The 23,762-nt window shown below is 40.9% G+C and overlaps 1 protein-coding gene across 1 annotated transcript in view; it reads left to right on the plus strand.

Moving 5' to 3' along the window:
* Nucleotides 1-7,627, plus strand: part of VLDLR (very low density lipoprotein receptor) — a 30,437-nt gene extending 22,810 nt beyond the window's left edge. The window contains exons 11-19 of the mRNA NM_001286978.1: nucleotides 170-388; nucleotides 1,265-1,383; nucleotides 1,924-2,063; nucleotides 2,390-2,531; nucleotides 3,324-3,470; nucleotides 4,328-4,411; nucleotides 4,789-4,869; nucleotides 5,949-6,118; nucleotides 6,983-7,627. Of these exons, the coding sequence (NP_001273907.1) occupies nucleotides 170-388; nucleotides 1,265-1,383; nucleotides 1,924-2,063; nucleotides 2,390-2,531; nucleotides 3,324-3,470; nucleotides 4,328-4,411; nucleotides 4,789-4,869; nucleotides 5,949-6,118; nucleotides 6,983-7,018 (1,138 nt within the window). The 3' untranslated portion in view covers nucleotides 7,019-7,627. The remainder of the gene's footprint in view (nucleotides 1-169; nucleotides 389-1,264; nucleotides 1,384-1,923; nucleotides 2,064-2,389; nucleotides 2,532-3,323; nucleotides 3,471-4,327; nucleotides 4,412-4,788; nucleotides 4,870-5,948; nucleotides 6,119-6,982) is intronic.
* Nucleotides 7,628-23,762: the final 16,135 nt, after the last annotated feature.

Consider the following 23,762-nt stretch of genomic DNA (forward strand, 5'->3'; position numbering starts at 1 on the left):
ATTATTTAGCATCGGTAAGAAGCACAGTTAAATAATTGGAGTGGTGAGCGATGGTGTTACCAGAATTTCTTCTGAACAAAGTTGTGGATCATTTTGTAAGCAGGAAGCCCATTCTCCAGGCTCTGGTGGTATCAAACTCCTAAATTTCTTGTGACCTATTCTGTTTCAGTGCCTCAATTGATGACAAGGTTGGTAGACATGTTAAAATGATCGACAATGTCTATAATCCTGCAGCCATTGCTGTTGATTGGGTGTACAAGACCATCTACTGGACTGATGTGGCTTCTAAGACTATTTCAGTAGCTACCCTAGATGGGACCAGAAGGAAGTTCCTGTTTAACTCTGACTTGCGGGAGCCTGCCTCCATAGCTGTGGATCCACTCTCTGGGTTTGTAGTCTGTTTTTCTAGCCTTTTGGATGCTATCTGTATGCCAGGAGCTTTCCTTCTGGCCGGAATAATATTGAAACCCCAGGACACACAGCTCCCCCACAACAAAGCAACATCCTGTTTAAGATGTCATTGGTGCCACAGTGAAGCAAGTGTGCTGCCTTATCGGCCCTCTCTGGCAGTATGACCGCCGGGTGACATGAAGGAAACATATTTGATGCACACCAAAAGCTGTATCTTAACCCTGATGGCCGCCCAGCTTCTATGCTGGGTGATTTTCTATTTTAGTCTGAATGCTTTGTCAGGTTAGCTCCAGGTGATCGAACCTAAGTATTAGCACTTGTTGTGAGGATTTTGGTAACCATGTTATTACTTCAAGGCTTTTGTCTAAATGTCCAAGTTGTGTGAAAGTCTACATGAAATAAATGGCTCTCTCCAGCAACATTTGACATGTTTCCCTAAATTGGTGCTAAGTAATATAGGAAAGCAGCTTAGCAAGTTACTAAAGCTGTGGTAATGACCCCTGGCCCCCGTAAATCCTCGCTAGAATGGTCAGCCAGCCCCTCTGATAGAACCTAACACATATTCACCTTTCAGTTCTCTGAAAGAATTGGCCTTTTGTAAAGAAGTCTATAACCTGTGACTTGGGCTTGAAATATAATTATCACACTTAGATAGATTAATATAGCTCATAATGAGCTTGTATATTCTTAGTGTTAACTTCTGTTTACTCAGGACATAATTTGGACCTGTTCCTGTTACTGTTGGTCTCTAGACTTTTGTAGTCATTCTTTAAATGTGTGTCTCAAATTACACATTTATCCCTTCTAAACCACTGAGGCTTTTTTTTTTTTTTTTTCATTTAATTCTTCCCAGGTTTGTGTACTGGTCAGACTGGGGAGAACCAGCTAAAATAGAAAAAGCAGGAATGAATGGATTTGATAGGCGGCCACTTGTGACAGTGGACATCCAATGGCCTAATGGAATTACACTTGGTATGTCTGTCCTTCCTTCCTTGGCCACCAACTCAATGGTCTCTGCTGCTTTCGCTTCCCTCCATAGTTTATTCTGGACTACAGCAGACAGCTCCCATGGTTCCTTTAGTAGCAAGAATTTTGGATGAGAGTAACTGACCAATGCAAGTCGAGTACTGGCCTTAACGAATTACATGCTCCATCATTACTAGCTTTTTGGTCCATATGGACCTAATATGTGACATGAATTCAGTGCATCTTGGGCCTTGGCAACTCTCATCCATCAGGGGAGAGCAATATGCTAGCTTCCTTTAACACTTCTATAATGTGAGTACCATTTCTTAAGTCAGCTCCTTTGAAAATCTTAGCTGCTCCTTGAATCCCCCAGAATGAGTGTGGGTACAGATTCTGCATGCTGCCTCTCCAGGTTTCTGGGACCCCATTTGGAACCCATGCTGGAGAAGGAACCATGAGATTAGAATATTGGATTCTCTGGGTATTTTCAATGGAAGCCAGGGTGGTGATGGCCTATCATGCACTGACAATTCTTTCCCTCTCTAGACCTTATAAAGAGTCGCCTCTACTGGCTTGACTCCAAGTTGCACATGTTGTCCAGCGTGGACTTAAATGGCCAAGACCGTAGGATTGTCCTTAAATCTCTGGAGTTCCTAGCTCATCCTCTGGCGCTAACCATATTTGAGGTGAGATGTGTGCATCATGTCTAAGTGTGTACCTCTGAGTTACTTCAGCACTCCCGGGGAGAAAGGACAGAACAGGGATGGGGAAAGGAAGGATGGGTGGAGAAGCATGACCTGAGAAACTGCTCTCACTGCCATCATGGGATGCATTAGATACTCGTTTCCTCTAGCACTTTAAGAAGCCCCAACTTGCTTTCCACCAGTTTGACATCTAACCTCCCAGAGCAGTGTTCAGTAAAGTTGCTTCATTAAATTACCAGAAAATAAGATGAATACAGTATCTATGGTCATCATTAGGTGTACCTGCTAATTTGGAGGTTCTGTTTTAGGATCGTGTCTACTGGATAGATGGGGAAAATGAAGCAGTCTACGGTGCCAATAAATTCACTGGATCAGAGCTGGCCACGCTAGTAAACAACCTTAATGATGCCCAAGACATCATTGTCTATCACGAACTCGTCCAGCCGTCAGGTAACATGGACAAGCACAGCCCTAACGTCTGTGAGGACGGCAGCATGATGTAATAATACCTGCTTGGCTGCCAGTAGCTCTTGAGCAACTCAACTTGCTCTAAAATGGAACTTTCCCCTCAATACCCTACCTCGAACACTTCAAATGTGTTTGTTTTTTGTTTTATTTTCTATATGTTCTTTGTTATTTTCTTATGTTCTTTTCACTTCTGACTTCCTAATGAAACAGAACTTTAGCTCCTCCCTTCCCTTCGTACCTTCAGCATTCAGTCTTTCATTCAGGCTTTTCCATACCTCTTGGCCTTCATTCCCTTGTACTAAGACTATTGCACTACCCTCCAAATTAGCTCTGATACCACAAACTTTTCCTACCTCTATGTCATGACACATCTTATATGTAGATCCTCAAACACATCTGGTCATACCAAGTCCTGCTCAAAATACTTGACTGATACTATCTGAATGAAATCTTCAAACTCCCTCTAGCTGGGATCCTTCCCCTGAGAATCTAAGGGGTCCTCAATCTAAGTAGTGGGTCACTCCTGCCCCGACCTGCTCCCTCACCACCCATCTGTTCCAGGCATAATCCTTATGCCGCTTTCAAGAAGTTTCTTTGGATCTGTGGTATCCTTAGAGCATGCTGCCTGTTGTATTGGTTGAACTTCAAGATTGGACAGAGTTAGACAAGTATCTTCTCTGGGGACAAGGACTCATATCTTCAGCATCTAGAACAAGGCTTTATATATAGTAAATACCAGAATGCCTCTCTTAAAGGACTTTTGTCTCTGGATAGGTAAAAACTGGTGTGAAGAGGACATGCAGAATGGAGGCTGTGAATATCTGTGCCTGCCAGCACCACAAATCAACGATCACTCTCCAAAATACACGTGTTCCTGTCCCAATGGGTACACTCTAGAGGCAAACGGCCGGGAGTGCCACAGTAAGGCTTTGTACTTTTCAACCACAAGCAGGACATAATGACAGGCAACAGAATGAGACACTTAGCCATAAAACTAGCCTGGATGTTAGGAATTCTGTCTTAATTGATTCTTGGAATAGATTTGAGAACATACCTGCTACTGACTGATGCATGCCAGGTTGTTCATGTCATTACATCACAAACTGACTTCTCACTCGTTTCAGCATTAGGTGAGTCTACAGGTGACCCAAGTGTGAATGGGACTATCTCGATGTTCTAGTTAGTCCCCTAACAGCACTGAGCCAGCCAACTCACAGATAATTAAAACAAAGCCTTAGTATTTTCCTCCAGAGAGAGAGGCCATGGTTACAGGAAACCTTATGGCCCCAGAGGGCGACACCGTCTTAAACTCACACTTAAACCCAACTTGATTTTCGTCCTCCTTTCTTAGCTTTTGGTTGAGTGGCAAATTAAACTCTTAGGTTGTGAGCAAGGAGCTCCTATGGTGAGGTTTTTACTAGCTAAATATGGAGTCCCTGCAGAGACTAGCTCGGTTTACTGAGAAAGTAACTGTAAGACAGTCTGACAATAAGACTAGTACTATCCTCGAGAACATTTCTTGTAACTTCCAAGACGGTGTGGCCATGCATCTTTTCAAATTATCAGGTTCCAAATGCTGACTGTGCTGTCCAGAGTCTTGTGGGTCTCTGGTTTTTTGTGAAGACTTCCTTTCCACTTTGACCATGCAACTTAGTACAGCAGTGACTGGTTTTATTTCCCGTGGGGTTCATATAAACCCTCACATGGTTTGTCTGGAGGAAACAGCTAACCACTCTGGAACCTTGGCATTAACCAGGTTCTTGGTCTTTATAATTCAGGTACTGCAACTACTCTGACTTACAGTGAGACAAAAGATATCCACACAACAGAAATTCCTCCAACTAGTGGACTAGTTCCCAGAGGTACTGGGCCTATACTGCAAACTGCAAATCTCAACTAACAGCCACACTCTTTGTATTTATTGCTTAAATAATTAATGCAGCCCTGTAACTACTAGGTCTGCTCCTAGCTGGTAACCTACATTTCAGCTCCAAAGCCTGAAAGCCTGCAAATCTTAGACTGACCCGACTTATTAAGATTTCTACTAGACAACTATTAGTGAAATAGCTATTCTAGCGTGTGACTGTCAAATCCTTCTAGACCAGTGCCTGGAATGCAATGCAGTAGATACTGAACGGCAGTAGTGGGTGCCAGGGCATGAAGTGCTCCACCAGATTGTTCAGTTTCTCAGTCTGAGCTCACATCTCCATCTAAATGGATTCCTTTCCTTCTCCTGTAGGGATCAATGTGACCACAGCAGTATCGGAGGCCACTGTTCCCCCAAAAGGCACTTCTGCTGCCTGGGCCATCCTTCCTCTCTGTAAGTACACTCCCCACATTTCTGGATAAGCTCGTTAGACACCAACTAGATGGGTATTTCTAATCCATCTAGAGACATCCCCCCCATGACACAGTACTCATGACACTAATTCTATTCACTCCCTCCCCAGCCTGGCACACCGAGTTGTGTCCATACCTTTCTTTTTGATGGTATCCTTGGCACAGTGAGTGACAGTGATGGAATGCTTAAGTATTACATGAAAGATGCTGATTGCTCCCTACCTCAGAGTTTTTAGTCTTTCTTGTCCCCTTTCATGCTACATTCCTGTAGGTAAAGAGCACTGATCTATTCTCCTTTTAAAGGTGTATAATGCTTCATAGAGAGGAGACAAACAAATGCCTAAATGCTTTCTTGAGGAGTTGTAGGACTCATAGAGGGTAAATTAAAAATAGTTAAGAATTCGGAGACTCAGGCAGCCCTGGTGGCTAAGTGGTTTGGCGCCAGCCTTCAGCCCAGGGTGGGATCCTGGAGACCCGGGATCAAGTCCCATGTCAGGCTCCCTGCATGGAAGCCTGCTTCTCCCTCTGCCTGTGTCTCTACCTCTCTCTCTCTCTCTCTCTCTCTCTCTCTCTCTCTCTCTTTCTCTGTCTCTCTTGCATAAATAAATAAAATCTTAAAAAAAAAAGAATTCACAGACTCAGGGGGAAGAGCCTCTGGAGCAAATATTAGGCATGGGGATTTCTAAGGGTCTGTGTGCTAATGGTCACTTAATTGTGGAATACTGGATTCCACGCTTAGCTACCACACCTGAGGGACTACTTGAAAAGATTTCCAGAAATTCCTGAAATTTTAATTCAGTTGGCCTGGACAAGGGCCCAGGACTCTATGCTTACCCAAATGGATGTGTTGAACTTAGCACCAGTCTGCAGAATAACACTTAACCACAGGTCTAAACTTGTTTCAAGTTCCGAGCCCATTTATATTCTAACATCCAGTTATGCTAGCTTCCTACGACATGACATGTTTATTAATGCCAAGTATGGTGGATTCCTGAACATGACCTTCTTTGGTATGTTTTGAGACTAGACCCTGCTTAGTCACCCTCTGACTTTTTTCAGTGCTCTTAGCAATGGCAGCGGTAGGTGGCTACTTGATGTGGCGGAATTGGCAGCACAAGAACATGAAAAGCATGAACTTTGACAATCCTGTGTACTTGAAGACTACTGAAGAGGACCTGTCCATAGACATTGGTAGACACAGTGCTTCTGTTGGACACACGTACCCCGCAGTAAGTCAGCTTTGTGTCTTGATACACCATGGTTTGCGGTAGGACTTTCTGGAAAGGAGACCACTAACTCAAGCTCTGGCTGCTTGGGCTAGGAAGAGCCATTAGGATCACAGAGCCACCAAATACATCTACTACACCTGGAGATCAGACAGTCTAACCATTAGAGCATATGCCAGTCAGTTGATAAGCATCTGTTCCCTACAGAATGTCAGGTAAGTCAACCTAAGGCCATCACTATACTATTGGAGATATTTTTAGTTATAGAAGCTATATGTAAATATTAGAATGAACCAAGTAGCTCCTATTTGAACTGCCAAGTCAGCTGTGTACTGGACACTTACAAGTTTGCATATGCTATGCAAGGGAGTTGGCTTAAAGTCAGCATATTGAGCAAGATTCCTTTTGCCATAATTACCAAATGCTTACTGTAGCTAGCTTCCTTTCAGCAAGAGAGTTAGTCCCTTGGTCTTCAGTTGAAACCCAAATGGAGTATTTGGCCTTCACTTAGGGAACAGTCTGGACAAAACAAGAGCTCAGTGCTCCCTTCCAAGGTGTCTGGTGAAACAAAGAATGATGGTCAATTCATGGCACGTGTGTCTTTTTCCCATTTTTCTCCAGGATTTAACATCATTCAATGGAATGGCAGCATCAGCTCCGCTATTTTCTCTCTCCACCAAGTAGATACCACACAATTCAAGTTAAAAATGCATCAGTGACACTATAAATACTGTTTTAGATCTAACTTCCCTTCCACATCCCTTTGGTCTCTGAATGGCCAACTCAAAAGCAAGGTCCATTTTAGAGACTGGAATTACTACCAATGAGTGATCACCAAGCTCATTCTGTACTTTTTCTCTTCCACAGATATCAGTTGTAAGCACAGATGATGACCTAGCTTGACTTCAGAGACAAGCCTTGACCTTTGAGGTCTAAACCAATAACCCTCCACTTCGAAATGGTAACCGAGCCAGCGCCTGAAGTCTTTCTTCCTTCAGTCTGGAAGAACATCAAGATATCTTTACTTGGATCAAGCTTGTATACTTGATCATTTTTATATTACTTTTGTAAATATTCCTATCCACATTCTACTTCAGCTTTGGATGTGGTTACCAAGTATCTAATCCTTGAGTTTCTAGACAGTATTGCCACATCTGGCCAAATATGCACTTTCCCTAGAAAGCCATATTCCAGCAATGAAACTTGTGCTATAGTGTATACCACCTGTACATACATTGTATAGGCCATCTGTAAATATCCCAGAGAACAATCACTATTCTTAAGCACTTTGAAAATATTTCTATGTAAATTATTGTAAACTTTTTCAATGGTTGGGACAATGGCAATAGGATAAAACGGGTTACTAAGATGAAATTGCCAAAAAAATTTGTAAACTAATTTTGTACGTATGAATGAAATCTTTGACCTCAGTGGAGGTTTGCAAAGACTGAGTATTCAAACTACTGTACATTTTTTTTTCAAGTGCTAAAACAATTAAACCAAGCAGCTTAACCATGGTTTGTGCCTATTCCTCTAGGATAAACTTCTATCAACGGCCTGAGTAGTATCAAGCATTCTAACTAAATATGAGCTAGATGATATAGATGTTGATGTTGTGTAACTAAGCCTATAACTTGGCTTCTTACAACCAAGTAGTAAAAGAAAGTTCCACGGAATGAATATTTGTTCCCAAAATATTTATTTTATAAAAGAAGCTAGCTTAGCCTGAACCTAGAATTCCTCTTGCTTAGAGGCAGGTTCCTTTTCTGATTAATTTATTTCCTGATGTAGAAACTGATGCTCAGATTTGTAGCAATTCTGCTTCTAATACTTAAGTCTCTGTTTTCTGTGTTCTATCGTTATATATAGCTCCAGGACAAGTGCCTTCTTGTCCTAGAGCGAAGTGTGTTCGTCTTTTATAAGCCTATATTGCCTACCATGAAGAGAGCTGGAGAGGTAACAGGTAGTGCCCTTCTTGAACACTCTAATGTACTAGTTTCTCACCAGGATTAGCATCTCCATCCCCTGGGAACCTGTTAAAAATGCAAGTTCTTAGGCCCCTTCCCAGACCTGCTGAATGAGAAACTCTGGGAGGTAGAGTCCAAGAATATGTTTTCACAAGCCCATCAGGTGATTCTGATGTCAACTACAGTTTGAAAACCACTGTTCCAATGGGACCTCATCGAGAACCTGTAACATCTCATTTTTCAGTTTGGCTGGCATAGGATGGATTCCTTCTGTGGACAATGTCTGAAATTCTTAGTATGAAGAGCAGATGAGGAATTTGGGAAGAAGAAAAAGTAGCACAGGGATTTAGTAAGTTTTCCATCAGATTGGCCATTACTGCCTTTCTCTAAAATCTCAGGAGGTGAGCAAACAAGAGAAGACATGAGGCTTGGAGCCCTGGGAAGATGCTCTAATTCCAAAGAGAGGTGGGCGTCTGCTGCAGAAGATCTGCTTCCTCCTGGGACTCCATGACCAAGGCAGGAGCAAGAGGATGAAGAGATGTTTTGAGTTGCTAAATGATCGGTGGAGGATTCCTATTCTACTTGCACATGGAATATAAGTAAGGCAGCTGACACCTTGCTTGTGGCTTAGGCAGAGACCACCAATCTTAGATGAAGTTGCTTCTGCTGTATTGTTCCATAGATACCCTATTGTGATTTTGGTCAAATGGTTTTTAAAATGAAAGAATAGGGGTGTGTGTGTGTGTGTGTGTGTGTGTGTGTGTGTGTGTGGTATGCAAGTCTGGCATATAGAAGGAAGAGGCTGTAGCTGTGAAGGTAGGACTCTGTTGTCTACCTGTTGCTTCCTCTTCAAATAGTCATTACAAGAAACAGGATGTGGCCTACTGACAGGGTACCAGAAGTGCCCATGTGATAAGTGCGTTAGTGTTCATCATATCTCAACTCTGAAGGCCATTTGGTTGACCGGTACTTTGACCCAGCTATGATACAAAACCTACCTATTTCTTTTTTTAATTGGAGCAATACAGAATTCCCTCCTAGGAAGTTTGAAGATAGCAGTGTGTTCCCCCATTACAAGGACTGTATAGGATTAATTAACATCAAGGCCTAATTCCATAGTTTTTAGGAATAAAATCAAGCATTATTCTCTATCTTCTCTCTGATCCCAGTCCCTACTGGGTTCTTTTAAGTTCTAGGTCCCACTCTCCAACCTTCAAAGAGTCTAATGTATTTCCTTCTTTTACCTTGCCCTACCTCCAGTAAGTAGCCAAGGACAGAAACTCTAATTTAAGAGTTAAAAAAAATGAAGTAACTAGATATTTCTACTGAAATAAGAATAGTTAATATGGCTAGTCAATTCAGCATATAATATTAGTTCAAGAGGAACTAGAGCCTTTGGGCTTTAGTATCCAAATAAGAGCTGTAAGAATCCTACATGAAACATACTGGTGTAAGTTTGCTATGTCTGTAGAGTTTACTAGGGAAGGTGAGAATTAGTTAAGAGGTGAAATAGGGAGCTTATCTAACACTAAGAAGGAGATTTGGAGCTCAGTGTGTCATACAAAGTCACTGAACATGGGTCCTCCAGAGACTTTAGGAATTGTTACAAAGATTGATAAGAGATGAGTAAACAGATTTATGGCCCTTGGTAAAGAAATCCAGCCAAGTCCCTGAGTCCAAATTCTTCAGTGGCCTTTACAAGCTGTTTGGCAAAAAGAATTCCAGTTGTTCAACAGCTCCCTGAAGACATTCTCATAGCTATATTAGGGCCATAGCATCATCTTCAAGCCTACAGTGTTCTATTCTTGATGAACACAAGGCAAAAAGAGAGTGGGGGTGGGGGGCTTCAACTTCCACACTTCTGTTCCTGGCATCTTTGGAAGTCAGAGAGCTCTAATCAAAAAAAAAAAAAAAAAAAAAAAGAGAGACAGAGAGACAGGCTCTAGATAGCAAAACTACAGGGCATTTAAAGAACTAATTCTTTAGTTTAATATTTAGAAATGGGAGACCTAACTGAACTAGAATCCTTGATTTTAGCAGCAGGGTGACTTGCAAGAAGCATATGCACTTTTGCTGTGGTAACTTAGGGCCAAGAATTTAGAATACAACCTGCTAATCTTGATCACTGAGTTTGAGAGCTCCTCAGTTTCATAATCAAGTATCTAGCCTGACTCTTTGGAAAAATTGGCAATTATATGTTCATGTTTCCATCATACTATGGACCAACTGTGAGGTTTGGGAATACATAGAAAAAGGTTTCAAATATACCTTGTTTCCAAATATAGTGGACTTTTTTGTGCATATACCATCCTTGCCTGCTTTCACAGAGCAAAGGCTGAATCAGGATTAGCAGCGAGGTCCTATGTGTGTGAATTTTGGGGATCCACAGATAAGTTCTTAAGGAACAGATAACAGAAGTGTCTCAATTCTCTATTTTGTCTCCCAAATCTATTGAACATTTCCAAGCCTGGCTCATTCAAGAAACAGGAATGAAGTGGGACCACTCTCTGACAGTCCCCCTGTAAACCTTCCACCCAGAGTCACAGAAGCTGCTGTGGGCTCTGCAGGGGGCCCTGGACACATCATCAATAGTTTTCTTTTTCATTGTGTGTGAGGGGAAAATTAGGTGGTCAGCAAGGAGGTTCACAAGCATGGACCCTGGTGTCAGTCTTGACATGGTAGCTTGGGCAAGCTACTAATCCCCTCAGTAAATGGACAAGATGGAGACTGTTGCCATGCCATGGTGAAGGTTAAGTGAGAAGGCATAGACAGACTCAGCACCACCATGTCTGGCATTTAGTGAGTGCAAGGCAAGTGTTACTGCTGGAGGTTACTCTCGATCTATGCCTTTATTTGTATTCATTGTGGCACGATCTAGAACCTCCTATGTGACTTTACCAGGGAGGGTTACAGTAACTTGACTCATTGAGCACAAGCATTAGACCTTGTCCCAAGTGTGTTCCACTACACCTGTCTGATGAGATCTAGGTGTGAATTTCAGGTAGTGATATAACCTTTATACAGTTAAAAAAAAAGCTTCAAGGGTTCCATGATTTAAACCCTAGACATTTAGCCTGTGGGTTTCTGTTCCAATCTTTTGACTTTACTGCCTAGAACATGGAAATAAATATTTGGTAGCCTACACAGTCTTTGGATGGTGCTAAAGCATTTTGAGTTTCCCTTAACATCTTAATAGCTTAATAATGTGTTAAATAAGTGCTGGCATGTATTTTTTTTCTTTTGATCTTCACAACAACCCAAGTTGGTAAGTGTCTTCATTTTATGATGTGAAAATTGAGACCACAGATTCCAAACCCTATATGCTTCCTGCCATCCCCTCTCAGAAAAGGAGGCAGAGATGTGTAAAGGTTAAGCCAGATGTCACACTACATGTTTGCTGAGTCCCCTTTACTACTGATAGTAGGGATCCCTCAGTAGTTTCCCAGTGTGTCAGATGCCCTAAATGGCTGGCATCCAATATAGTGGTGTACCAGTAGTATAACACTAGCAAAACATTGTTATGTGTGCCATGCTTCAAGATGCCAGAAGTTGCAGAATTATTCTCCTTGTGAAGTAGAAGTAGATTACTGGATTGCAAAGTAGAAGAAAAAGATCCCCTGAAGGAATTTATGGACAGGCAACATCCCTCCTGTGTACAAACTGTATCAAAACCAATCATACATTGTAAGGTTCTCACAAGACATACCCAGTAAAACAGGAATAACTATGACTTAGGTCAAGTGACTGATGGATCTTAGATATTCTGGAATCTACCCCTGAGACCTAGGTATTTCTCTATTTATACACACGCACAGGGAGAAAAGAATTCTTTGCATAAAGTGACTGGCTTTGAAAAAAACTACCTTGCCCCTTTTAAAATGTCACTCGATACCAAAATGTGATTTAAGAGCATATAATGCCTTGGGATTCTAGAGCATACGGCTACATTATCATGCTCAGGATCTTCAGAATTCTATAGACACATGTTGGAATGCATCAAGTCCTGCTGACCTGTAGACAAGCATTTTTCTTTTATTAATGAACTGTACATGTAACTTAAATAAAAGTTTATTTTTGAGATGACGGTCCTAAGACTTTCCTTGTTCTACACAACTTTTTAAAAAGCTTTTCCTCAAATCTTTCACCTTTATGCAACTGAATCACTGAAGATGGTTCAGTCATCCCTTTCTGGAAAACAGCTTGAGCTGCCTAGATCTGGACTCATCAAGCTGAAAGGATGGGAGATGTCCCCTCTCTTGTCATACTTAGAAATACAATTAGTGTCTCTCTAGAGGTAGCCAAAACCTTGCCCTTCCACACTCTTCCTTCCCACTCCTCTGGTAGGAGAAATGACAATCAAAGCTACTATTACCAGGGAGTTAGGCCAGAGCCTCCTCCCTGCTCCCTGTGGGTGACAGAGAACACATGCTTCCTGCCCAAAAGGGGTTAGCCCCAGGGTGACAGGACAAGACAGGCCTTAACAGACAAGTAAAATCATTTTGGTACTTCCCCTCATCAGTTCTTAAGTGGTTTGTGTTGAAATTCATGTATGATAAGCCTACATGTTTGTGAGCCTTAGAGATAATTCCATCTGAAACTTGTCCAAGCAGTAGCCCCCACTTGTTGAAATCATGCTGCATGCTAAACCTTGAGATTGGCTCAGGGAATCCAAAAATGTCGTGGGAGGAAAATAAGCTGAGGGAAAAAGAAACTGCCAACAAAACAATACAAAAAACAAACCCAACTTTGAAAGCTCCAGAGTGAGTCCTTTGTGAATGCAATGATTCACTTAATGAGTGAAATGTTAAGTGAATACTGGCTGTGCAGTGATAGGAATGTGGTGAGTTTGGATGTGTCTCCTGACTACTTCATTAGCCGTGGCCATAGGTAAGCTGCTTACCATCCAAACCCTCTCCTTCTATGGAAATTAGAACACCCACCTGGCATAGGGTTCTCATAAGAGAAAGAAGCAACACCTATAAAGTGCTTCACTCGAATAACTACTGTCCTCCTCTCCAGTGCCAAAAAGTCATGATTCATTTTTAAAAAAAAAAGTTAAAATGTTTTACTGGTGTCCTCTTGGAGATCTGAGTTTGATCTGCATGCTCACATCAAATCCCACTTGCGAGAAAACATAGAACCCTCTTATACTGCTGGTGGGAATGCAAGCTGGAGCAGCCACTCTGGAAAATAGTATGGAGGTTCCTCAAAAAGTTAAAAATAAGGCTACTCTATGACCCAGCAATTACACTACAAGTTATTCGCCCAAAGGATACAAACATAGTCAAAGGATACAAAGGATCTGAAGGGACACCTGCACCCCAATGTCTATAGGAACAATGTCCACAATAGCCCAGATATGGAAAGAGCCCAGATATCCATCGACAAATGAATGGAGACTATGTTTATATTTATAGTCATATATAATGGAATATATATTATATTGATATATATACATATAACAGAATATATATTATATATATAATGGAATATATTATATATAATGGAATGTTACCCAGACATCAAAAAAAATGAAATCTTACCATTTGCAATGATGTGGATAGAACTAGAGGGCATTATGCTAAGCAATCAGAGAAAGACAATTATCATATGATCTCACTCTTACGTGGAATTTAACAAAAACAGGATCATAGGGGAAGGGAGAGAAAAATGAAACGAGATTAAATCAGAGAGGGAGACAAACCATAAAAGACTCTTAACTCTAGGAGACTGAAGGTGGCTGGAGGAGAGAGGGTTTGGGGGGATGGGGTGCCTGGGTGATGGGCACTGAGGAGGGCATGTGATGTAATGAGCGCGAGGTGTTACATGCAACAAATCAATCACTGAACTCTACCTCTGAAACTAATAGTACAGCATATGTTAATTGAATTTAAATAAAAAAAAATTTTTTAATAAAAATTTTTAAATTAAAAAAATAAATTTCACTTCTGAGTATTCCTTCTCAGGTGTCACCTCGAAAAAAATGGTAGCATTTGGCAATCTGTTTTTACTCCAAGAAATAAAGAGAAATCTTCCTGCATCTGCAAACTTTACAGAAAGCCATATGTGTGAGACCCTCTGCGGATTCAAGAGCACAGGTAACTGGTTCAAATCCACCAATTATAGAGAGGTCTGTTTAATCAGTGGGAGAGGAAGACACTGAACTTTGTTCCACTCCAGAAGGTCAGGATAGGATTCTCTTTGGATTCAACATGCTCAGCAAATGTGATAGGCCCATCACCTAGGAAATGTCAGAGAATGCTAAATTTTGCTTCTTTTGTTGTTGTCTCTCCTTCAGAGGCATTTCTGCTTACCTGTTGATTGATGACAGACTATTTTTAAACTCAGAGTCATTTCATATTTCTTAAATTCATCCATTTACATGTGAAATCTGCTGAGGATTAGTTTTTGGAAGCCAAAAGCAAATTTGCCTTTTGGTCTGACCCTCAGATGAATAGCCCTGTGATTTCCTGAGTAGAGCTTACAAAGACTGGAGGATGACTTGAGGTAACTAGTTAACAACTGGCATTCCTTCTCAGGCATCCTGTGCTCATTCTAGCTGAGCATCAGGCACAGAACAGACATTTACTATGTCACATATGTTAAAAGCTACAAAGAAAAACAAAATGAGAGTCAGGGACAGAGAATGATAGGATGTGCTGTTTTAAGTAGAGTGATCAAGGGAAGCCCTACAAGGAAGTGACATGAGCAGAGCACCTGGGCCAGAAAGTGTGGGAGTGAGTCCAGTGAGGACACAGCAGAAGTGGAAGTCCTGAGGCAGGAACATGGTTGATTCTTCCATGACAAAGCAAGGCAGCCACATAGCTGGAAGCAGTCGTGACAGAAAAGGGAGAAGAGTAGAGACCTAGTGATGTAGGTGTCAAGAGCTGTGGTTGGGGTTTAGGATTTTAAGTGATGGGACATCTTTAGAGGGTTTCCGAGCAGCAGCATGACTTCCTGTTTTAAAAGGATCGTGCTGAATGACTGCTTTGTTGGCAATAGACTGCAGGGATGCACGAGGGAAAACAGGGAAATAAACCGGTTGACTATGGCAAGAGGGCAGGTAGGTGGCCATGGCTTGGGCTGGGCTGATGGGGAGGCAAGAAAGCTCTACTCCACGTCTTGCCTGTCATTTCAAGGCAAGAATGTGCCCAAGCTATCTCCAGGAGTGGCCAATGTGTCATGATAGATGGTCTCCTTATTCAGGAGAACCTAGCTGGTTCCTAGCTCCGCTGTGCTCTCTGGCTGTCCCCAGACTGGGCAAACCCTGGCACTGATGGAAAAACTCAACAAAGCTTCATGGTAACTAGGAAGAAAGCCCTGCTCCTCCTCCCTAACAAAGGAAGTCTGAATCTAGGAGAAAAGAAGAGCCCGGACTGTAATTCCCATCCACACAAACACAAGTCTTTCACCTATTCGAAGGGGGAGCACTTTCCTACTTCAAGGTAGTGCCTGTCCAGGTACACATCTTGGTAAAGTCATTTTGGTACAGAATTCTGGGCTAGCTCTTAAGTAATGTCCTCTAAAGGAGTGTTTTCTACAGGAGGTACCATTTACACAAATACACACACACAATGGGCTTTAGACAGGATCAAGCATTTCCCATCTATCCAGCCACTGTGTATTTTCTTATCACCTGCCTTCTCCTTAAAGGCAGTGGAGAATTATTCAAACTACGTTCCCTAAGAAACTTTAGGGTCCTGGGTTAAAAGAGACCCCAAGTTCACAGAGTCTGATACTTGTCTGATTAAGGTGGTCACAGGTCAACAGACACAGAATATGTCTGCCTGAAGTTACCCAGCAAGGAGACAAGGAGACCCCTGTTCACCCACAGAGTAATATCCACTCTCATAAGACTTGAAATTCAGCAACAGCTCATGAACCTTCAGTATTAAAAAAAAAAAAAAAAAGACACTATTTTGGAAAATAAGAGCCTCCTAGAACCAAAAAATTTAGGAAAGGGCTCTTAAAAATATGTATACTTAGAAGTGAGGTAAGGCTCTGAAGGGCACCCATGCATGTCACAGAATAGAAGCCAAATATTAAGAAACCGGTTTGAAACAGAAAAAGCAGCCTCTTCTCTGACATTAGCTACAGTACATGTTTCCATTCAGAGAAGAACAATCTTCTGTATCTCGGGATCTGGGGCCTCTCCTCTGGAGAGGAGGCTGAGAAAAGAGGCTACGTGCATTTCCCCTCGTGTCTCCCTCCCCTGCAGCAGGCACTGTGTTCCAGCCCTCTGTGAACTGTCTCCATTAGGAGGCAGATAAGATTTCAATGGGCCTAATTAATAGGGCCAATTTGCCAAAAGCGGTACACCAGTTCAGTAGAGAATCCCACGTTCTCTCAGAAAACCAGGGAAACTGCACTGGAAAAAAGATTACTTAAAACCTAAACTAACTGTTGCTTCTTTTGCCCTGGCAGGAAGGCTGCCAATGCCCCTGAAAGGGAAATTTCTATATATTGCTACAAGAGAAGGAAAACCTTTGGATTTGCCAAGAGAGTGCCAGACTGAGTTTGGGGAGTGGGCTGAATGGTGCTGTGTCCCCAAAGAGAGAAAGCTTGGGTTGGGAGTAGGGGAAGTGCTGGGAAGGAGCAAGGTGGCACACAATAGATGCAGAATCTCGAGCTGGCGGTCAACAGGACATGTCATATGAGACTGTGGACCAGTTACATTTTCTGTGCCCCCAACATTCTTACCTCTCCAGCCTGTTGGTCAAGTGTATGGTACCCTAACAGCTGGTATGACTGGATTTTGATGAAAGTCCTAGAAAGGAGGTCTGGGCTCCAGACCAGTGTCAGTCCAGTCCCAGGTCTGGGCTGACATGGCACAACAAGGAAGGGACCTATGGGACAATCCAGTAACTCAACAGAACTAACTCAGCAGCTGCAAGAGCTTAAACCCAGAGCGTGAGCTCTCAGAGCTCTTCAGCTGGGACAGTGGACTTTACACAGGATGGAGAATGGAAGTTCCAGCACGTACCATCTGGCGGGGGCAGAGTGACTCCATATAATGTCACAAATTATTAAATTTATTAGGTGAGATCAGGTGGCCCTTAAGATGTTATGGACCCAACATTTTGCTAGTGTATAGAATTTATTATCGTGATGGCCTGTAGGGCTTGGAGTATTTCAAACTATGGGATCTTCTAAAGTGCAAATATGACAGTGTCACCCCCTATCTTAGATTACTTCTTTTTGCTTACAGCACAAAAGCCAAGATCCTTAGACTCTCAAGACCACCATGACCTGATCCCTGCTACTCACTTCTATATCCTGCATTCCCAAGCCCAGACTCCACACTTTGCTAATGTTCAACAGTCTGTAATTCCCCCTCAAAACCCACCTGCCGCCCACCAACCTCACACACAAGGCTGCTCCCTGCACAAAGCTGTCCCTTTGCTCATGCTCTCCTGTCTCCACGTCTTCTTACCTTTCTTGGTTGGCACTTACTCTTCTTCCAAAACGTCTTCAGGTATTACCTCCTCCAGGAAGACTTCCCTGTTGCCTATTTGAGTCATGTGTCTCTTGCCTATCCAGAATTCTATATAACATGTACATCATTATATTGTGATTATCTATTTTTATGTGTGTAGCTTCCTGACATGAATTGAATGAAATACAACTTCTTTGACACAAGAATTAAATCTTGGTGTCCCCCCACCAACACACACACTGCATGTATAGCACAAAGCAAAGCACTTTTTAAGTACTAAAATACTATTTGTTAAACTTAATCGACCCCATAAATGCAAGCAATATTTTGTTAGCTAGCATACCAGAGCTAACATCTTCAATTGCACATTGTCTCTTGAAAGAAGTTCTCTTAAGAAATCATTTGTCGATTTTCACGATGTCCCACACTCCACACATGTTGGAGGTCCTTTCGTGACTTTATGTTCAGGAAGCACAGAGCTCTCTGGCATACATACCACTATTGCAAACCTTACATCCTTAAGGATAGACTTAATATTTACTTAATATTTTCAAACAACAAAAAATCATTGAGTACTCTATCAGGAAACACAGTAACTTAACATGTCAGTTAATACCATTTGGAGACCTTTCCATGGCTGTCCCAGCAAGGAACTCTTACAGAACATACTAGAGCCAAAGTGCCAACTTTGAAATAAACACACAACCAGCTAAGGGAATTGCATTCAGTGAGGCAACCCTCATCTAGGTTGATATACACTGCTGAGACTATTTACAAGTTATCCTGTAATTTGAAAAGCACACCTGTTACCTTTTTTGTATTCAGAATTGATTTGCAAACTAGTTACCTTATATGGCTTATAGCATGACTATAGAAAGGCTTGATCCCACAAGCCTCCATGTCCTCTAAGACAGGAATTTAAGAGTCAAGCTCTGATCTTCATTTTGACACTTACTTGCCTTATGATCCTTGTAAATTCTCTATCTCTAAGCCTTCATTCCTTCATCTGCAAAAAGAGTCAATGATAAAATTTGACTTAGTGATCAGATTGCTGAAAGTCAACATTCCTAAATCTGTGATTTATTAAAGGTCTCTACTACATCTGGGGACCCTGAAACACACACCCACAGGACTGAGATGCAGCCCCTCTTACTTACACACACAGTTAAGTAACAAGGCAAAGCCATGGTCAAAGGGCACCAGATCTATGTGGCAGGCAGACAATAAGCTCACAGAAAACTCAAGAAAGGGCAAAATCTTTGGGGACTGTGTTGGTAGGGGAATGAAATAACTGTTTGTTTCCATCAAAGTAATTCCTGAAAGTTCTTCACAAAATGGACTTTAAAAGCCTAACAGAATCAAAGAATATTCCCAGAAACAAAAATGCATACTCACAAATTTCAAAATTTAATTTCAGGGAAACCTATGCTTCCTAAGTGTCTATCTATGGATTTTTAAAATGTCTACACCTCCAGGTTAGAAATTTCCCATTTCCACATTGAAGTAAATTCACATTTTCTAGGACTATCTCCTTTTCCCCCAAGATTCTGTACGTTCACTGAAATGCCAACAAAATAGAGCACGAATGGACAGAATTAACATCTCACTTACAACACAACAGTTCTTTCTCTATGGAAACATAACATTTAGGAGTTTATTTATAAAATGTTCAGTGCCTGGGATGTCATACTGGCTTACCTGGTGTTACAGACCAGGTGTGTGTATTTTCAGTTCCACAAACTGGCAAGCTCTTAATCACCATATCCGTATTTTCACTCTGGAGAGGCAATGTGCCATAATGGCAAAAGCATGGAAGCCAGACTTAAAGAGATTTGAATTCCAATCTTTGCTTTGCCACTTACTTCCTTTATAATCCTGGTAAATTCTCTTCATCTCCAAGCCTCCATTTCTTCAACTGTAAAATAAGTCAATGATAAAATTTGACTTAGTCATTTCCACATGGATGTTATAAGGACCAGATGGGATAGCAGATGTGCACTATCCAAATGTAAGCTTTTTTGTCCCCCTCCCAGGGCCGTTTGAAAAAAAGGACATTTACCTTGTGTACATTTTGCAGGTTCACTTCTCAGAAACAAATTTTATGGAAGTTTGACATCACAGACTTGGCTTACAATGAAAATGGGCAGGATGTTCTGTGTTTAAAATAACACCACCCATATTGACAATGCTCAGTCATTCACACTGATGCCAAGTGAAAGCCATTCCCTAATCCATTGAATTTTCCATTGATGTCACCTGTGCCTCCCTCCCAACAGCACAGTATTTTATTAGAAAGGTGTGCTTGCTTTACTAATAGGCATTATTTCAGTTGCAGTGCAGTATGCTGAAAGATGTTCTTTCACAACTTAAATTTGGGTAAATATGTTTACCATGAGCTGAAAAGAGCTTGGAAAATATGATGGTTTCAGTATTAAATTCATGTTTCTAGGTCTGCAGCTTTGATTACTAAGCTCTTTGGATGGCACTGGCCTAGCCTCATCTATCCCCAGAGCTGATGCAATAAACTGTAACTCCCGAAGTGTGGCAGCTGCAATCAGATGATCAAATTGCAATATTGTTCTTTAAAACTAATCAACAGGGCAGAAGGGGATATATAGACTACCATGCCTAGAACAGGAGGCTGTGCTTATTCAAAATGACAAATGCCCAGTGTTGAAGGGGTGGGGTCAGCAACTAAAAAGAGTTGTGTTATCAGCAAATCCTTATGATGTGTTTCTTTTATGATGCTTTAAACCTGTGAAAAAAATCTTAAATAATCACTTTCCTTTAAAAAAGAATTCCAGTTACTTAAAAACACTACCATCCAAGTGCGGTCTGGGCAGTTCACAAAGCATTCGTCCAGGGATCCCTGGGTGGCGCAGCGGTTTGGCGCCTGCCTTTGGCCCAGGGCGTGATCCTGGAGACCCAGGATCGAATCCCACGTCGGGCTCCCGGTGCATGGAGCCTGCTTCTCCCTCTGCCTGTGTCTCTGCCTCTCTCTCTCTCTCTCTCTCTCTCTGTGACTATCATAAAAAAAAAAAAAAAAAAAAAAAAAAAGACAAAGCAATTGTCCAGCTGGGCGGTATTTATTTAGCTGAACTGGAAACTGTAGCCACGAAGGGTCATTTTTAAGTGCTAATAGTTGAAACCCCCTCATAGCCTCCTCCTCAAGAAAAAGCATCTTCCAGCCTACTTGCATTAAATAGGGTCACTTTTCTTTCTGTGTGAAGAATTCCTTCCAGCCTGTGAAAGACTGAGCAAAGCTTTATCTGTAGGAATTTTTGTAAGAATTAATGTTGTTCCTCGTACTTATAGCTAGGCCCTCACTGCCAACATATTTCCTGCCCACAGTGGCCAGACTGATCTTCCCCAAACATACTTTGTACACATCATCTTACTTACTTAATTAATTTTCATCATCTTTTTTTATCATGGGAACCTGTAAAGGTTTCAGAGCAAAGACCAAGCCCTTGAGCCTGGCATTCAAGGCCCTCCAAATGGCTTTTCTAGTGAATTCTACTAAACCTTTAAGGAAAGAATACCATTTCTACTGGATCTCTTCCAGAAAATTGAAAAGGAGAGAATTTTTTCCTTACTCATCCCAAGAGACTCTGATACCAAAACCAAAGACATTACAAGTAATCAGATTAGTAATATCCCTCATAAACATAAATGTACAAATTCTGAACAAAATCTTAGCCAATCAAACCCAACAATATATAATCACGACCACATGGAGTTTACCATAAAGATGCAGGACTGGTTTAACATCTTAAAATAACTCAATGTAATTTATCACATTAATAGATTAAAGAAGAAAAACTATGATTGTCCTAATAGATACAGAAGTAGAATTCAACAAAATACATCTAATCCTGATTTAAAAAATAAAAAAAAACTCTCAGAAAACTAGAAAAAGAATTTCCTCAACCTCACAAAGAACACTTTCCAAATGCTTATAGCTATAGCACACTTAGTAATGACAGACTGAATGCTTTCCCCCTAAATCAGGAACAAGACCTATTCTCTATTCTAGTCACGGTTTTACTGGGGGAGTTTAGACAGTGCGCTAAGGCAAGAAAAAAATGAATAAAATGCACCCATCTTGGAAAGGAAACTATTCACAGATAGATGATCACCTATATAGAATATCCTATGAAATCTATCATTTAAAAAACCCCATCAAGATCAGAAAATGTGGGCAGCCTGGGTGGTTTAGCGGTTTAGTGCCGCCTGCAGCCCAGGGTGTGATCCTGGAGATGCGGGATCGAGTCCCACATCCGGCACACTGCATGGAGCCTGCTTCTCCCTCTGCCTGTGTCTCTATCCCTCTTTCTTTGTCTCTCTCATGAATAAAAAATAAATAAAATAAAAAAAAAACAGCAGAAAGTGTATTTAGCAATATGTAGGATACAAATACACTACACAAATACTAATTGTCTATATGCCAGCAACAGTTGGAAATTGAAATTTAAAATATTTTTACATCATCAAAAATATGAAATATTTAAGGATAAAGCTGATGGATAAAGCTGATGAATATATGAAGATCTAAGCACAGGAATATGGTCTATTTTAATAAATGCAACATGTGCACTTTAAAAAGCTGCGTATTCTGCTCTTATTAGGTGGAGTGTTTCATTTACGTCAAATCAAATTGGTTGATAGTGTTCAAATTTTCTACATCTTTGCAGATTTTCTGTCTTATCAATGATTGAGAAAAAATTATATTGAGATCTCTATCAGTCTTTGTTCATGTATTTGATGCTCTGCTTTTAGGTAAAATAATAATAGTAAAATAATCCTATTCTACAACTGATAATGATTAGCGTGCATGCATATGCACATTCATGCCCCCCGTAGATCATTGTCATTTATTAATGCAAATGAAAAAAAATCCCAAATCAAATGCTACCAAATCAAATTCAATGATATAAAGGACATAATTCACCATGACCAAGTGATAATTCTCAAGCAATGTTAGGATAATTTAATATTAAATAACCTAATGTGGCATATCAATAGATCAAATGAGATATGTCGTATAATTAAAAAAAGTCCAGAAGGTGTTTTGTAAAATTCATTAAACATTTTTAAAATAAAAATTATTTGAGGGCACCTGGGTGGCTCAGTGGTTGAGTGTCTGCCTTTGGCTCAGGTCATGATCTCCAGGTTCTGAGATCAGGTCCCTCATCAGGCTCCCAGTAGGGAGCCTGCTTCTCTCTGTCTCTGCCTCTCTCTGTGTGTCTCTTATGAATAAAAAAATAAAATATTTTAAAAAATTATTTGAAAACCAGGATTATAAAGCCACTTCCTTAATGATAAAAATATATAGCAATGTTAAACCAATAGCCATTTCATACTTAATGATGATATAAACTAGAAGCATTCCCTTTAAGGTCAGGAATAAACCAAAAATGATGTTTTTTCCAAAGATGTTTGCAACTTGTTCACTTACACTCTTCATTTTATATGCCTCCTGGCCCCAGGGTCCTTCAATTTCCTGAGCTCATGTCAGAGATATTTGCTGCAGAGTATTGGATAACTTAGTGTCATAGGGCTTGCACCCAACTATTTGGCCAAATAATCATGCAAAAACATCTGTGCGCCATACAGATTAAAATATTAGAAGCTGATACTAAATAGCCAAAATTATTGGGAAAACTATTTCCTGACAGCTGTATCAGATGGAAAAACTTTTTTTTCTAAAAGACAACTTTTTAGTCTTTATTTTTAAAGAGCTCTGTCCCCTAGAGTATCTTATTAACACATCCTTTGACTACTGAAATATTTATGGAGATGGAAACTACATAGTGAGGAAGTCTTTGGTGTTTTTTTTTCTATTAAAAAACAAAATCCTATTACATGTATCTTATAGCCTGCATTTTTTTTGGCATACATAATGACCATTTTCCTATGTAATAACTATTTGTATAAATCATGATTTTATAGACTTCATAATATGTCATGATATGGCTGCACCACAATTTACTTAACCTTGTCCCTATTAACAGAAATTCATATTGCATCGAATTTTTAAAAAAAAATTTAGTACTTTAAAGAATATTTCCAGGGCAACCCGGGTGGCTCAGTGGTTTAGTAGGCGCCTTCGGCCAAGGGCCTGATCCTGGAGACCTGGGATCGAGTCCCACATCGGGCTCCCTGCATGGAGCCTGCTTCTCCCTGTGCCTGTGTCTCTGCCTCTCTCGTTCTCTCTCTTTCTCTGTCTTTAATGAATAAATTA

Source organism: Canis lupus, chromosome 1 (assembly GCF_011100685.1).
Source record: "Canis lupus familiaris isolate Mischka breed German Shepherd chromosome 1, alternate assembly UU_Cfam_GSD_1.0, whole genome shotgun sequence".
In the NCBI taxonomy this organism is placed as follows: domain Eukaryota; kingdom Metazoa; phylum Chordata; class Mammalia; order Carnivora; family Canidae; genus Canis; species Canis lupus.